The sequence below is a fragment of the Pyxicephalus adspersus genome, chromosome 6 (genome assembly GCF_032062135.1).
Source record: "Pyxicephalus adspersus chromosome 6, UCB_Pads_2.0, whole genome shotgun sequence".
Taxonomy (NCBI): Eukaryota; Metazoa; Chordata; class Amphibia; order Anura; family Pyxicephalidae; genus Pyxicephalus; species Pyxicephalus adspersus.
In genome coordinates this window covers 67,318,685-67,335,597 of record NC_092863.1, presented here as the reverse complement: position 1 = coordinate 67,335,597, position 16,913 = coordinate 67,318,685, and the positions used below count along the sequence as shown (strand labels likewise).

The 16,913-nt window shown below is 39.7% G+C and overlaps 1 protein-coding gene across 2 annotated transcripts in view; it reads right to left on the bottom strand.

The window, feature by feature from the left end:
* The window catches only part of FBXL17 (F-box and leucine rich repeat protein 17), a 387,353-nt gene extending 370,663 nt beyond the window's left edge, over nucleotides 1-16,690 (bottom strand). Inside the window, exons 1-5 of one of the 2 annotated variants that reach the window (XM_072416108.1) lie at nucleotides 15,253-16,690; nucleotides 11,344-11,466; nucleotides 4,005-4,109; nucleotides 3,852-3,902; nucleotides 861-992 (exon numbers count right to left, since the gene is read on the bottom strand). In XM_072416108.1, the coding sequence (XP_072272209.1) occupies nucleotides 861-992; nucleotides 3,852-3,902; nucleotides 4,005-4,109; nucleotides 11,344-11,466; nucleotides 15,253-16,539 (1,698 nt within the window). In that variant the 5' untranslated portion in view covers nucleotides 16,540-16,690. Of the gene's footprint in view, nucleotides 1-860; nucleotides 993-3,851; nucleotides 4,110-11,343; nucleotides 11,467-15,252 lie in introns of both variants that reach the window. The other variant, XM_072416107.1, reaches the window with a different exon arrangement.
* Between the last annotated feature and the right edge of the window lie 223 nt (nucleotides 16,691-16,913).

Sequence of the window (16,913 nt, the reverse complement as noted above, 5' to 3'; positions counted from 1 at the left end):
TAAACTGAAACCCACCAATAGCTGTTACTTTGATCCACGTCTTCAGAATCAGAACTGACTGCATGTACAGTCTTGACAAGCAATCAATGTTGATAAAAAAAATTGTGTGTGCGTGTGTGATGGATTGCCTCAACAAGTTATACTCAAAAAGTAATTTTTCATAACTCCCCTTAAAACACTGTCCTTGCAGAGAAGGGGTGGGGGGGGGGGGGGGGGATAACATAAATCTGATGCCAGATTCGTGCAGACCGTTAGATTGTACATTATTGGACTGGATAGAGATGCAAATTGTTGAATCTTCCTATAGAGATGATCATTTTTTCAGATTATAATAAAGGATTTTGCTGTGTATTCTCGCTGTGCTGGCAAACTTTAGCTCAGTTGGTCTTCACAAGAGTTCAAGGAAGAGGGATTTCAATGGTTTATTTGAGGATGGCAAACTTGAGACAGACAATAAATGTTATCATGGCAAAACACAGCAATGAAAGAAACAGTGCCTTCATCACCACTGTCAGACAGCCATCAAGAAATATGAGTTGGAACCTACTACAACACACATGAATACTAACTACCTAACCAGGGTCACTCACAAAGACAACTGTGTGATTACCAGACAAAAGTAAAGACAGATAGTGATTAAAAAAAAACAAAAAAAAGCCACCACATATGGAACCATATCACACTGGAAAGCTGCAATATATTGCATTTGTGTTGTTGGGTTTAAATTGGCTTTCATCAGTTAGTTCCATCTGCCAGTAACGGTTTACCATTACCCTTCACAATTCAAAGGTTCAGTCACAATAAAGATATGAGAGTTAAATAAAACATAATATTAACCCGTGAATACAAAATGCACTTACTAATTTGTTTTCTTGCATGTAAATTTTCTGCAGCTTTGGACATCCTTTAGCTATTACGACCAATCCTTCATCAGAGATTTTGTAGCACTGTCCAAAATGTATATCTCTCAAATCTTTGCAACTGGATCCCAACTGTAGACAAGTTTTAAAAATCAGAAACATTATGAACCAAACACAAATACTATTGATACACAGAAAAAAGAGATAATGCAGAAAAAGGCAACTAAAAACTGATAAAAGGAATGGAGGAGCTCAGCTATGAGGAGAGATTAGCTGAACTGAATCTATTCTCCCTTGAGAAGAGATGTTTAAGGGGGGAAATGATCACCCTGTATAAATATATACTGGTCCATACAGAGAACTCTCTTCCTGACTATGCAGGATAAGAGGGAACTCTTTGCAAGGAAAGGATTCTTTACTGTATGGTCTGTGAAAATGTGGAATAGGCTCCCTTCGGAAGTAGTTTCAGCAACTTCTAAAGATTGCTTTAAGAAAAAGCTGGATGTTTTTCTAGAAGCACAGAATATACCTGGGTATTAAAGTTTTAAATTAAAGATAACAGAGAATCATGAATTATTTTTTTTTCCTGTTGGAGCAAACTGAACCAGGGTTTATAGGGTTTTTTTTCTTTCATTTGGATTTTTATTATTAATAACATTAATAATAATAATAACAACAATAATAATAAACAGGATTTATATAGCACCAACATATTATGCAGCCATGTACTTTAAATAGGGATAGCGAGTGACAGACAGTGACACAGGAGGAGAAGAGGACCCTGGCCCGAAGAGCTTACAATCTAGGAGGTGAGGGAAGTCTCACACAATAGGAGGGGGATATGGTAAGATGGGAAGTAGTGAGGGTTTTAAGAGACATAAGAAGAGGGGTAGGCAAGCCTGAAAAACTGGGTTTTGAGTGCTCTTTTAAATGAGCAGAAGGTAGGAGCAAGCCGAATAGGACAAGGAAGACCATTCCAGAGAATCAGAGCAGCTCTAGGAAAGTCTTGGAGCCAAGCGTGTGAGAAGAGTGAGGAAGTCAGTAGTAGGTCATTAGAGGAGCAAAGACAGGAACTAGGGGAGTATTTTTCTACCAGGTCAGAAAGGTAGGTGGGACAAGAGCTGTGTAGGGATTTGAAGGCAAATCACATGAGCTTGAATTTGATTCTAAGGTGAAATGGAAGCCAATGAAGAGAACTACAAAGAGATGCAGCAGAAGCGGAGAAGTGGGAGGGATGGATGAGTCTGGCTGCAGCATTGCATTTGCAGTTGGATCAACTATGTTCATAAGGTTTTTACCTGGGATATGTTTATTTGCCTAGTGGTTGAACTTGATGTCTTTTTTCAACCTAACTAGGTAACTAAGTAGCTATGTTATCACTTAGTATATATATAGCATTAACATATTATACAGCACTGTACATTAAATGGGGGTTGCAAATGACACACTAATACAGAAGGAAGTAGGAACTTGCCTAGAAGAGCCTACAATTACCAAAGAAATCCTTATCGTTTGTCGGACATACTGGATATTAGATCCAGTGAAGTTATCCCTAGCTCTCTGCAATGCAGGCAGATCATTGCAGCTGGGTGAAGTCAGAATTATGGTATACATACAGTTAGGTTCAAAAATATTTGGACAGAGACAACTTTTTTTTAATTTGGGTTTGTCAAAAAAAATAGTAATAGTCTGTACTATCTGTACACAATTAATTTTAAATGAAACAACTCAGTTGAACTGCAGACTTTCAGCTTTAATTCAGTGGGTTGAACAAAAAGATAAAAATGTGAGGAAGTAAAGCCCTTTTTTTTATTTTTTTACACAATCCATTCATTTCAGGGGCTCAAAAGTAATTTGACAATTGACTCAAAAGCTATTTCATGGGCTGGTGTGGGCAATTCCTCAAAAACTATTTCATGGGCTGGTGTGGGCAATTCTTTTGTTATGTCATTATCAATTAAGCAGATAAATAAATGGCACTGGGACACTAATGTTTATCGATGATGTGACACAGGACAGAAGCAGCTGAATGAATTCTGAGGTGTTCAGAGACATACTGTCTGCTCAAATCCAGCTAAATGCAGTTAAATTGATTGGGAGGTGTTTCATAATACAGATGGACAATGACCCAAAACATACAGCCAAAGCAACCAAGGAGTTTATTATAGCAAAGAAGTGGAATATTCTTGAATGGCCAAGTCAGCCACCTATCTGAACCCAATTGAGCATGCATTTCGCTTGTTGAAGATTAAACTTGGGACATAAAGGCCCACGAACAAACAGCAACTGAAAGCCGCTGCAGTAAAGGCCTGGCAGAGCATTAAAAAGGAAGAAACCCGGCATCCGGGGATGTCCATGAGTTCAAGGTTACAGGATGTCATTCCCAGCAAAGTATTAGAAATTAACATTTGATTTTCAGCTCTTTAATTTTGTCCAATTACTTTTGAGCCCCTGAAATTAAGTGATTGTGTTAAAAAAGGCTTTAGTGCCTCGCATTTTTATGCAATCATTTTGTTCAACCCACTGAATTAAAGCTGAAAGTCTGCGCTTCAACCGCATCTGAGTTGTTTCATTTAAAATTAATTATGGTAATGTACAGAACCAAAAATAGAAAAAAACTGTCTCTGTCCAAATATTTATGAACCTAACTGTAGCTTCTTGAAAACAGGGAGATATGGTGACACTTACATGTCATGCTAAGCCCCTATGACTGAAAAAACTGAAATCCAATAAATGTAAGGGATAGGCCAGGGGCAGTTCTATTAGGAAGGAAAGGACCAGAGGATGCTGGATGTCCATCACTCATGAAATGAGGTGGGATCTATACAGCAATACATGTTATTGTGCAGTGCTGGTATTGCACAACAGAAATATGTACCTGGCATACCAACCATGTCCTAAAAGTGTTACAAAAATATAGAAAAGCGTAGAAATTCTGTAAACCATATGGTCATTGTAAGTTTACAATAAAGGAATCATATAACATCGCACCTGGTGGAGTGCCTCGTCTGTTAGCCGGTCCTGATTACCAACATGCACCTTCTGCAGAGAAGGACAATGTGTAGCCAGAGAGACAAGCGACAGGTCAGACAGTTGTTTACACCGGTAGGCCGTGTATTTCAGCAGGCCTGAACAATTCATTACCAGTTTGCAGATGCCAACATCTGTGACATTCAGACAATCTGAAATGTTAATTTCTGTTATGTTCCGGCATCTAGAGGAAATCTTTTCTAATATGCCATCTTTCACCTGCAAAACAAAAGAAAGGAGGAAAACAAATTACAGAGTTATGGAAAGTAAAAAACAACACAGAAATGATCCATCATATGTATTGGTAATTAAAAAGACGTACAAACTCATCAGCAGCAGCTTTTATGAATCATTCACACAACTATGTTGCAGTAACATATGGCAACACACGGTACATATGTTGGTGTGATGAATATTCTACTCATTCTGAATGCACCTTGCTGCCACCCACTAATGTATGTTACAGTTTACTGTAAATAAACCTGCATAATCCCTTTTTGTTGCATTTAGTAAATCATTAATTTGAATAGGGACAATAGGGTGAATGGCCCCAAATATGTTTTAGTAACAAAATCTGAGTTCTTTCTATGCTGGTGGTATCTATTCTACGTGTTCACTTGTGTTCACTATTACGATTTGATAACGTCTTAATCATTTAAATAAGACCTAGCATAACTAGTTTTTGATACAGTTCAGGAAATCAATATTAGACATTAAAATACATGTATGTGGGAATCTAAAGCCTAATACAGGTTTTTATTTTAATTCCTTCACTCATACACCTTGTTTTTCAGCATTTTAGTGGAGATATTATACATTTAATGTTAAATAACAAAGCACATCTAAAATGTCACTGAACTGTTATTACATTTCTTTTCTGAAGGCTAAGATGTATACCATGTATTAGAGTAAGCAGTCTAGCTCAACTGTTATGTATTGACTGGTTAAAGAAACCCAAAATCCTGGCAGCACAACAGTGACAGTATCGGAATAATTTGCTTTCAATCAATAACCTCTCGTTATCAGGAGACAGCATTTTTTCCAAATAAATTCAAAACTGCAAACACATTTAGTACAAATTAAACTACATTTCCTATAGAAAATGTCTGCCTGAATCAATTATTTTTAAAGTTTTTGTAGAAGGGAAAAAAAGCTTGAAGAAAAGTCATTCTTCATCATTGTTTACAAGCAGCAATTAACCGCATAAACACAATAAACAACTGCTGAGAATCCCAAGTATCCTAAATGAGATGCAAACAGATGAGTAATTCCAGCCAGGAGACAACACTGTGGATACTTATTTAAAATAATCACATATTGACAAATTATTAAATCAGACCACAGCACTTTTCCTGTGTGGTAACGTGACTCTGCAACCTCAAGATACTTTCATTTAGCAAAAAGCAGGACAAGGCATTTTTTTCAGTCAGTAGATTGATATTTCACCCTCTGCCTAGAGTTCGTTTTCCCGGTTTTACTGCCTCAGCCTTAATATGGAGGGGAACAGAAGGTGAAATCATGGAAGCATCAACTTATAAACTGACTAGCAGATGTGTACCTGTTTATTGAAGGACTGAATAGGGAAGGAGGCATCGCTGCAGAGATGGGGAACATAGAGGTGCAAGTTGTTACTGCAGTAGAAGGGAGCACAGAGACAATGTTAGTACAGTCAGAAATCGAAGTGGGAGAATGGGGTGCAGAGGGGCAGTGGTAAGAGTTGGGTGGGGGTGGGGGTTTGGCATTAAGCCAAGCTAAGGCAGACCTTATAGGCAATTTAGAAAAAAGGAGGGAGGGAGCAGTACATGAGTTGTTTAGACACCATGATAATGGGAAGAGGGGTGTGCTACTGCACTGGTGGTGACTGGGGCTTCAGTGAAGAGCTGGCAGCTCACGTGCAATGTTCCGGACCAGTAGCCAGCCAGGAGAGATTGGTGGTTTGAACTGGCAGGCTGAATAGTACAGTACCTGTGTAAGTTGGGGTACAAGGGTAAATTAAGGAGTTAGTACAAGCCTATGAAGCCAGACCTTGGAAGATACCCTGTAACTAAACACACATACCTGCTGAAATCACTCAGCTTTCTAAGTGGTATAGCTGTGGTGGAAAGCAATGGTCTAAATTTAATGCTATAACACATTAAAGAGTAACAGTAAAGACACATGGTAATAAGCAACCTGCTGTTACTGCAAATGCAATATAGCATTAGCCTTGTTCTGGGTAATCCCAAAGACTCTACACCATACCCATAGCAATCCTGGCATTTATTGGCAATGCTGCAAATATCTTCAAACCTGCAGTGATCTTGGCAGACACCAGCAGTCTGCTTCCAGAAAAGGAATGGTAGGTCTGGATTGTATTTCCTTCACATGCACAGCAGAACACCTTAGAGCCCTTTCATACTTTCAGTTAACCAAAGTGTACTAAAGAAAGCTCAACCTTGCTCCAATTCAACTTATCTTGAGTGGTTGGGAACTATTTTGTGCGCTTATTTGCATGCGGATACAGTGGGTCACAGTACGGATTCTAAAAGCAACAGGTTGCTTCTGGACATGTGACCGCTTTTCCTCCTTTGGGTTACGAACCGCTTTGCAACTACACCCTGCAGGACAAAACAGTTGTTAAACGTTGAAGTTGAAACTGAAAACCATATTGTAGTTCAATAGTGAAACCTGAAAGCCAACATCTGTACCTTTTTTGACAACATATGTGAAAAGAGGTCTTAGTCTTCTATGGGGCTGGATACCAGATAAGTCCCCCAGCCTTATAGAAATCTATGAGGTTCTACTGCATACATGCAGACACAAGTAAGATAAATGTCCCCAGGAAAACACTGCATCAAAATGGCAAAAAAAAAATTACATTTTAAACTCTATAAACTGCTATAAAACATATTTGCTGAGCTGGTGCACATAAAAAACAGCATCTTAGAAGAAATAAACTAGAAGTTTCCTAAATATGTGGAAAGAACACACTTTCTATCATTTAAGGAACACTCCAACTCAACCCCAAGTCCACATAGTCTAACAAACACATAGCCACCAGTACAGATACATTCCAGTTCCTAATGCATACATTTTAACACTATTACAAGTATGTAATAAAAAACAGGCTGCCAATGCAAGTAAAAAAAATAAAATAGAAAAATAAAGGTGTTTATGTGATGTGAATACTTGTGTCCTGTGTTGCTGCTGCAGTAAAACTTACATTACAGCAATGCACAGATATTAAGGAGACCTAAAGGCCAACTCAATTGAAATGAATTACCTCAAATGACCTAATCCTAGCACATACTTTAGATCAGTGGGCAATGTGAACCACAAGATTAGATAAATATAGATGGTTTGCAGTCACAAAACACTTGCATACTTACAAAAGGACATCCAGGAACTCAGGCATACAAGGGGGAGTACTGTGCACACCCTGTCTGAATATTCCTCTCTCACAACCTTGCACTTATCTACCAGCTATCAATTCTGCCACTGCATACTTCACCAATATTTTTCATTTGCATGTGCAAGCAGAGAGAAGGATGGGAGCAAAATATTTGGAGTCTCTGCTCAATTCCTCCAAGCCGTGGTGGCATATTTTCCTCCACACTGGAGCCTGTAGAGGCCAGTCAGTTTGTGTGTTCTCAGGGAGGTGGGTAGCAGGTGAAGATTTCCAGGAGGAGCGAAAACCAACACTGAGATTAAAAACAATGCCAGTGCAAGTCATCCTTAAAATGCAAATGCAATTGCAAAAATGAAAATTTATTGTTTATACCATTATGTTTTTACTTTTAGGGTAAGCATTTTATTTAAATACAAATATGCCTCATTTTTCCTCTCAAACTAACAAACCTTAGATATCATTATTTTGAACATACTACTTCCTAATCAAGAAAAACTTTTTACTTCTTTATTTATTATCAAAAAGAAAAATACAGGAATGTGCAGAAGTTCCCTTTTTTAAGCTGACTGCACCAGGTTACTGACAAAAAGCTGAGCTGCGCATGCGACTATCACAGATAAAATATATATTTTTATAAACTGCAGTACATTTTACATATTTGGTGGCTACTTTTACTTACTTTTCAGGCCAACAAAAATATGCCAAGAACAGCAAAATGCTAATCTTGTCAGAAATGCATTTACAGTGAGATAGATCCGGAGCAAAATGTTATCTTTGTTCTGTGAACTTTTTGTCTCTCCATCCCCTACGTCAGGGGTGTCAAACTCACACAGAAGGCCGAAATTAAAAACTTAGACCAAGTCGGGGGCCAAACTTGAAATTTATTGAAAAAAATTGAGGAGGTTTACTACTTCATCCATAACTAACAAAAACAACCTCTCTACACACACTTTAGGGTTGAAAGAAGACCAATTTCGATATATCTATGCAGCCTGTATGTGGTTCATCCTCTCATATCACAAGTTTGTCTGACACTAAATATTACACTTTGCAGTCTCTAATGGATTAAAAAAAACACAATGCCCCTGGTAGTCAGGCACCATGTGATCATTGCCTAGGCTTTGTGTCACATGATGGCTGTAGAGGAATAATGTATATGTATTGCATGTATTGAAAATGATGACGTGGGGGTGGTAACCAGGATTCATGTGGAACCTGCCATGTGTAAGGAAATTAATGGAGATTCTCTGTGCATGTTCCAGCACACTATAATAGATCCCCAGCCTAAGACTGACTGTAAGTCCTCCCAGCTATGTACTACAATCCTAGAAATACAGTTGGGACAATTTAACCTATTGGTTTCCTGCTGCTGGTACTCCCTGGTATAGAAGATTAAAATTAAACGCTGTGCCACTTCTTTCCTTTGCATGCAGAACTACAGTTACAATGTTTTACTGTAGGCACCAGTGATGTGTGAGAGGGGGGCGGGGAGGGACAGAGATATCTCACTTCCTGTTCCATAGACACGAGTGATGCAGAGACTACAATTTCCGGCATTACTTGTGTCTATAGAACAGTCAATAGAACAGAACAACAATGCGGGGCCACACATAAGCCGCTGGCCTTAGACGCGAGTGATGCCAGGAATTGTAGCAGCGGGATCACTCGCTGCAATATGTAGTAGCGGGTGGGCGGGCCAGATGTAATTCATTTTCAGAATTCTTGGTGGGCCAAATAAAAGGACCTTGCGGGCCATATTTGGCATGCAGGTCAGAGTTTGACACCCCTAGCCTAGGACATGGGGACAAACAAGGGCTGACATGTTTGTAAGTCAAGGCTAGATGGCAGCCATGAGTTCCTTATGTTCACAGTGCAGGAGTGTAGCCACCATGCCTGAAAAAAGAAAACTAATGCAAACAGTACGTGTGAGGATGACTAGGCTACATTGGTTGTGTTCTGCCTCTCCAGTCTAAGCACTACAATGTGATCTCGATAACTTACAGTTGTGATGAGATGGCTATAACTGCAGTCTTAGGTGAATTGGCTGACAGTGACTCAATCCAAAGGACACCTTGTAGATCTTGAAGAAGTTTATTCCAAACTGTGCAGATCATACACCGATGAACAGATGGATAGGTCAAAAAATCATGCTGTGGTAGCTAACAGTAGCATGCAACTGAGATGAGAGTAAATGACAGAATGAAGAAGAGGGGAGGAGACAAGAGACTAAGCAGAAGCTAGGGGAAGAGAGAAGGGACACACATAATGAAAGGCAAACTATGCATGTGTAACATGACAGGTTGGTATACCGTGCATCTGCCTATTCCTGTATGCCCCGTTACCTTCCACATGACGACAATAATAATAATTTTACTCTGAGAAATACATGGCAGGCTCCTTTTTTTGGCTATTTTATCAAAGATCTTATAAATAGGATAACTTATATTAAATGTCTTTAGTTTTCATTCACAAAATTTCAATAGCACTTTGATTTAGGAAAAGCATTGATTTAAAGCAGGAGATAACACAGCCTGTCAGCCTGAGAATACATGGAGTAAACACTAGACAAATAGCAACCATTTAGAGATACGACTGCACTGGAATTATAAAAGTAAATAAAGTTTCAAACAATTAAAATTACCGTATGTGACTGGTTCTCTTTGGAAATAGGGGTATCACCAAATAGATCATAAAATATTCAACAGACCACCAGTAATCTGACTTTAAGATGTGTGCAAATGTTTAGGTTAGTGTAGTCAACTACAGGAGCAGGGAGAGGGGAATATTGTAAAATGATGCAGATAAATACTGTAATACTTCAATGGGTATAATGAAGAGAATGTTTAATTTTTTGGCACTTAAAAGAGAATCACAGTTGGCAGCAATTTGAAATGGATGGTAATTGTAAAAACATAGCAATAAAATACCCCTTACACATTACATCATTTTAATTGAGTTTAATTTAAAAGCAAGAATTTATCCAGTAACCCCAGAGTGAGAATTAAAGACTAAAACTACTTACACTGACATTTTAATTGTGAAAAAGCTGGCAGAATGATTATGGGGATCTCAATACTGTACCTTATTGAGCATGCAGCCAGATGATTGAGATTTCCCTACCTAGTTTCCAAGTTACAGCAGCAGTGTCCAGAAAGCCAGATACTTTCCCTTCCCAACGAGGGCACCCATAGCCAGGTTTCTATACTTGAGGGCACCCATAACCAGGCTTAGCTGCTACATGACTAGCTCCTTCAAAGCAACCAGCACCTCTTAGGTAAAAGTAAAAACAAACCTATCACCAAAATATATTTACTTTACATTTTTTTTTGTTTTTGGTTCAAAACACAGAATGAGCACAGAGCCTCCTGGGATACTTCACGCATCCTAAGAGGCTTCTGGCTGCTCCTTCTGTGCAGAAAGAGTTTTTTTCTACATGGGGAAAATAAATGCCGATCTCAAGCAAACGCAGTGAGATCTCTGTTTTTTCCGTATTTACAGAAGGCTACATCACCTGATCCCATGCCTGTGCAGTGTGAAATCTGGTAATGTAGCCAGAAGAAGAAAGAAGACAGGGAAAGATGATGACACTCGGCGCCTCCACAGCTAAGGAGGGTTCCAGGACAGAGTGGGACCCAATCCAAGAAAGCTCCGGAGGGAGCAAGGGATCTGTGGAAGTAAAAGTCAGTGATATTTTTTATTTTTTTTTTTAGTTTAGCTCCATTCGTCTGTTCAAACATTTTTACAGAGTACATAAAGGATCCTTTAACCTTTAAATAGGATATGCTGAAATATGAAAAGAAAATATGTACTATTGCAGTGGTGGACAGCACATGGATTTTGCACTAAAAGGAACACTATATGAAATGACTGATCAAACAGAGTGTAGACGTCATGATGACAACAATTAGAAGAGTAGCTAGGTATTTTAAAACTTTTACCAGATTATAAATACATTCACAAGTTAATGGTATTACCAAAGAACTTTCTTCATTATAGTTACATAATACGAGAAAACTATACAGTAGTTTTTCAGATTCTGCGGCTGTTAATTGCATCATATATTACCTGCTGACGACTGCTGAGATCCAACTGCTTCCAAAACTGAAAGTCTAAGCAAAGGTCCCGCCAGTATTTACACACAAGAGAAGCTGAAAGACAGCGCTCATTCAGTGACAAGTGAGAGAATATCTGTAAAGAGAAATGGTTAATGTCAGTGAGTTACATTGTATAAATGGCTCAAAATGTTTCTGGTTTTTAAATAAAATGAAATATACAGCCATTGCTTCTGCAACATGCAGAAATAAAGGAAACAGCATTAAAGTATACCCAAAAACCAGGATAATTACTGTTCAGGGTATTCAATTATCAGAGGAGCAATGGAAGAAAACAAGAACCATTTAGTCTTTCTTGGTGACTTTGCAAACATTATATTTACTGGTTCATACTGAAAAGTCAAAGACCCTACAACCCACTGCATCCCAAGTACTCACAATATACTGAGCAGGAGGGTGCCAGGTTTACTCCCTACTACAGATCCTAAAGAACTGACATCACTTGAGAGCCAAAAGTAGACACCGATCATCACAAACTATCTGACAACTTGGAGGATTAGAGCAGGGAATGCATATGATATGGTGCCTGCTCAGAATTAAATATAAAATAAACCACCTATTTTATGACGTCTAGGTCAGTGGTCCCCAACCTTTTAGACATCACAGACCACTAAATTTACAGACTCGGGTGTCTCTCAAATAAGGAGAAACTTCCCCGAGAGTGACATCATGATGCCAGAACCAGTCCACTCTCCCATCGCAGGTCTGTCCATGGACACAGCCGCTCTAAACCTGCCATGCATATGGGAGACATGGTCCGCAGCTCAACAGTGCAACAGAAAAGGTTGAAAGTCCAATTTCTGCAAATTTAAAAATATGCACTCCTTAAAGCAAAGACAAAAATTGCATATTGCAACTTACCAGTCCATACGTATTATGGCATTATTCGTTTTTATTCCTTAGGCTAAAACATTTTTAGCAAAAACATGTTTATCTTTTGCCATTTCCCTATGACTTCTATTTACCCGGTGAAAATCAAAAAAAAAAGAAAACAAATGCAGCCCTCACATATAAGTAATAAGATGTAGTGCACTCTGGCATACAGTGGCATAGCAGTTTTTAAAGCTTAGTGAAGAAGTCCAAACCCTTTAACAGTTACTAAATTACACAAAGGAGGCTCTGTTATCCAACAAGGTTAACAAAAGTTAGCTTGTGAGGTCTGAAAATATTCAGCAGTTTTACTAATATAAATATTAATTTTAAACTGTATTTATATAGTGACAACATAACACAGCGCTGCACATTAAACACTAATAAACCCATAAAAGATCAGTGTTCAATCAAGAATTTTTTTAAGCCCGGTGTGAAGAAATTAAAGGCAGGTGGCAGCCCCTATATCTCTCAAAAATAGACGGGTGGCTACTAAAAAGTGCCAAGTAGTGCACCTAACTGAAAGGTGATTGGGAGACAATTGTGGGATTCCTAGCGTATAAATATTTGTACATGCATGCTAAGCAATGCATAAGAGATAAACCACAGTGCCCCTTTATCAGGATCAGCATATACTTCATTTATTTGCCTAGACATGATGCAATTTGAAAATCCTGGTTGCCTGCATAGTAGATTTTATGTTCCTGGCTGTGTGACTTCAAATTGTCTCACACAGATCAGTCCCTGAGAAGCAGCTTTTTAGATAAAATGTTATAAATTGTAAAGAAATAATACATATGGTAAAACTTCCTGTTTCACACATAATAGTCATTATAAAGTGCTCCTTTACTAGAAGGTTAAAGCCCAGTAAATAGTTTCATTAGTGTTAAATCTAGATGAGGAATAATGCATCTCTGATTCAAATTTAATCAGGAACAAGCATTACAATAAGTGTTTTCATTTAGATTTTGTAGTTTTAACTTTGTCTTCTTTTTTAGTAATATCAAAAGATGCTTTTAAAACTGATCACATGATCAACTTTCACTTATAGTCTTTATTTTACTACTTTATAATTCCTTGATACAAATTAAAAACATTTCAGTTTGTTTAAACTTTAGACTAGGTTCATACCTGCCTTGAAAACAGGAGACCCTGCACAGTTCCCAGCTGCTGGCACCTTGCCAGTCACTCGGTCTCACACTACTAGTTCCCCATTCATTCTCTATGGAGCTACCATAGGTAGAAACTACTTGTAGCGTCTCCGCCAAGGCAGACACTGGTATGAGGAAACTGTAACTGCACCAGATCCAGTCTGAACACAACCTAAAGTTTACTGAATGTTTGCAGTTACTTTACCAGTTTAGGTTTCTAATAGTAATCAGACTCATGTGGGTACTGACCAGCTTGGGTGGCTGTTATGGTTGTGGATGCAATGTCTTGCTAATACATCTTTGATTTGTTCCCAGGCTAGGTCACATAAAAGTGGTATCCCAAACACCTTTACATGGTGTGAGGAAAATAGAGGGTAGAAAAGGAGAATGGTAATTAGATAATGTGAATGGGTAAAGTGGCTAGCAAGTTATCTTCAGCATCCTATCTCAGTGACCAACAGATAAAAAAAGCAGTGGGGATTTGCCCTATAGAAGGCAAACAGCACTTCCCTATAGCCATAAAATTGATGAACAGGGAGGTATATACCAATTACTCCCATTTTATGGCAATAATGAAATGCCTTGTATGTTGCCACCTTTTAATCAGTATAGAAAACACATAATTACATAATAATGATAAAAGAGTTGTGGGTGTCAGAGTTGGAGTAAAAAGTTAGATGTAGTTACGCCATAGCTCTGATCTCATTTACTCGACTGCTATACAAAGACAGATTATTTTCACAGGTACACGTGTACTTGTGCTTCAATTAGAAGGAAACTTAGTTTTTTTATAATTATGTTTATGTTCTACTCTGTACCATCTATCATTTCATCACTGGAAACGATCTTTCCAGCAACAGTGACACATGAATGAACAAGTGCTGTACACACAATGTAGATTCTGTTCTATGGAGGGGGGAGAACGACGAGTTGGACCCCGACATGTACAGTGGTCTTTCTCCGTTGGTTATTCATGGATCACTCAGGACAGATCCATGAACGCCATGGAGCAACCACTGTACACATGTCCGATTCTGGAGAATCATCTGACATGGGTACATATACTTAGCTTCAGATGCTACATACAGTGCCTCCCCAAGTCAATTTCATTATCTTACTAGACAGAGATTTTTCTGACCTTAAACTTTTATTCACCCTGCAAAATAAAAAAATATCATATCAAAAATGGCTAATAAAGGTCAAAGCCAATATGTTGTGGTGATTCATTTTATGTAAATCCTTTCAGTCATGGTCGGTGTTTTCAGTTTTTAATCAAGGACTCTCTCAACCTTTGAACCTTTCTCTTCTCTATCAAGGCTTCAATAGGACCCCTTTGTTGGCAAATGTCCCATTTCAGTGCAGTATCCCACTGAAACATATTAGTCCTGGTTCTCCCTAAAACAACACTTCTAATTTCTATTGTTGGGACTTTGTTTTGATGCCATTTAAGGTCAGTGCACACACAACAGCAATTGGTAGGGCTAGAGCTAATTCTACAACTAAGTCTGAAAAACCAGTACAGTTTACACTCTTTATTTGAACTTTCTTCTTCGTAAAGAAAGGATTAATTATAAGTGATAATTATGATGTAGACGTTGTACTGTACTACACATGAAGCACCAGAAGCATTCATATTTATTGTATATGCGCTCTCTAAAGTTACAAAAAGAACAGTAAACATGACCTCATCTGAAACAAAGACATTTAGGGTGGCATATGAGATTCTAAAATATTCTTTTAACAAAATGCTTTCATCAGGTAATGCACAACAAAGCAAAACAAAATCTACTGGTTGTGACATTACATTACTCTGGATAACTTCAACTCTCATTATCTCTCACCTTCAGCAACAGAGATGGAGGAAGCTGGTTAATATGCAATGGCTCACAAAGCATAAACATCTCCCCCTCCACCTTAGGAGACAGCGCCTGGTTACAGTCAGTGGATGGCAACTCAACATAAGAAGGTGCTGCCAGCGGGGATGGAGTGCGGTTTAATGACATTGTGGAGCAGCTAGATATTCTGTTACCAACATATTCATTTTCAAAAGCTTGTCCACCATCCTCTGTACCAAGATGCAAAGGCTCCAAGTTAACAGGTTTAACTTGAACAATTGTGTGCTGGATTTCTGGATCCCTGGGAAGCCGCTGTGTACACTCCCCTGTGCAGAACAAGCCAAGATTCCCAGTAATTTGGCCTTCCCCAGTGCACTGTATCCTCCCATAACAGTGATGGTCCTGGCCTTCTGAAAATGAGGGAGCCACATCCCCAGTCAAAGACTGTAGCTGCTTCTCCACTACAGAATTCTGTGACATATTCCCAGGCAGACAGCGTACATGGTGTTTTGTACTGGATGGTGCTGGATCTCCAGTAGACTGCCATTTCCTTTGGCAATGCAATTTTGTTCCATAAGAACAGGAAGGTGCTACAATTTCAGAAAATGGGCGAATTGGAACTGCAGGTGGAGACTGTGTGTGTTCTCCAGAGGTTTGTGACAAGTCCTCAAAATGGGGGGGTGCAGCTTCCCTTGAGGAGAATGAGGATGGATCAACACTTAGGAGCTCTGCAATCTCCCTGAAAGCGCACAGTGATGGCTCCTCAGTGGGGGGCTGTACAAAGTCCCCTGAAGAGCACAGTGATGGATTTTCATAATATGGTTCACTCTCCCTTGAACAACATGGTGGAAGGTCCTCACAATGGCGCTGTGCCGTCTCCCCGGTAGGATGAGATGACAGGTCCCCAGAATGGCTCTGCTCCCTGGAAGGGGCACAGCGGGGTTGTTTGCATGGGGTGAGGGTCTGCTGGTTTTCCCCGCAGTTCTTCCTCTTGCACACCATGGTGTCTGCAGTGCACAGGAGCCCGGGGTCCCTGAGAACTCCCCCACACCGGGGTCCCTCCTGCCAGGCGCTCAGCTCTCCTGGGCACAGCAGCAGCAGGCGGGCACAGTCCTGAGCAGCGGGCAGGTCGGGTGAGGCCGCCTTAGTGTTCGGGTGTTCTCCGTGCACTATGAAGCAGAGCAGGCAGGGTCCCCTCAGCAGACAGTCCACTCTGTGCAGCTTCTTCCCCCGGCTCTGGGCACTGTGGTGAGGACGGGAGCGGCTGCGCTGCTTACACAACAGGCCGCCCATATAGGACGTGCAGCCCGAGGAGAAAGAGAAACCCGAGAGAAGTCACGGCACCGGCTCACCGCATTCCTTGTCACTCCACTACTACTACAGCGCTTTCTCCGTTACCGCCGCTCTGACATCATCACAACACAGAACGTCATCTACAGGAGAAGACTTGCTATTGGTCAGTCTGGACAGGCTGCGCGACGTGTCATGTCACCACAGCGACTGAGGAGTCTACAGCGGCCATCTTTGTTACTGTAAACAAAACTAAAGATTACTGGGTGCTGTCAGTGAAAGTATACATGCTCTGTATTAGACATGCCCTCTTCTAATATGGCTGATGATGTACTAGAAACAGAGAATCTTAGGTGACCTGTACAGACCTGTTCTGA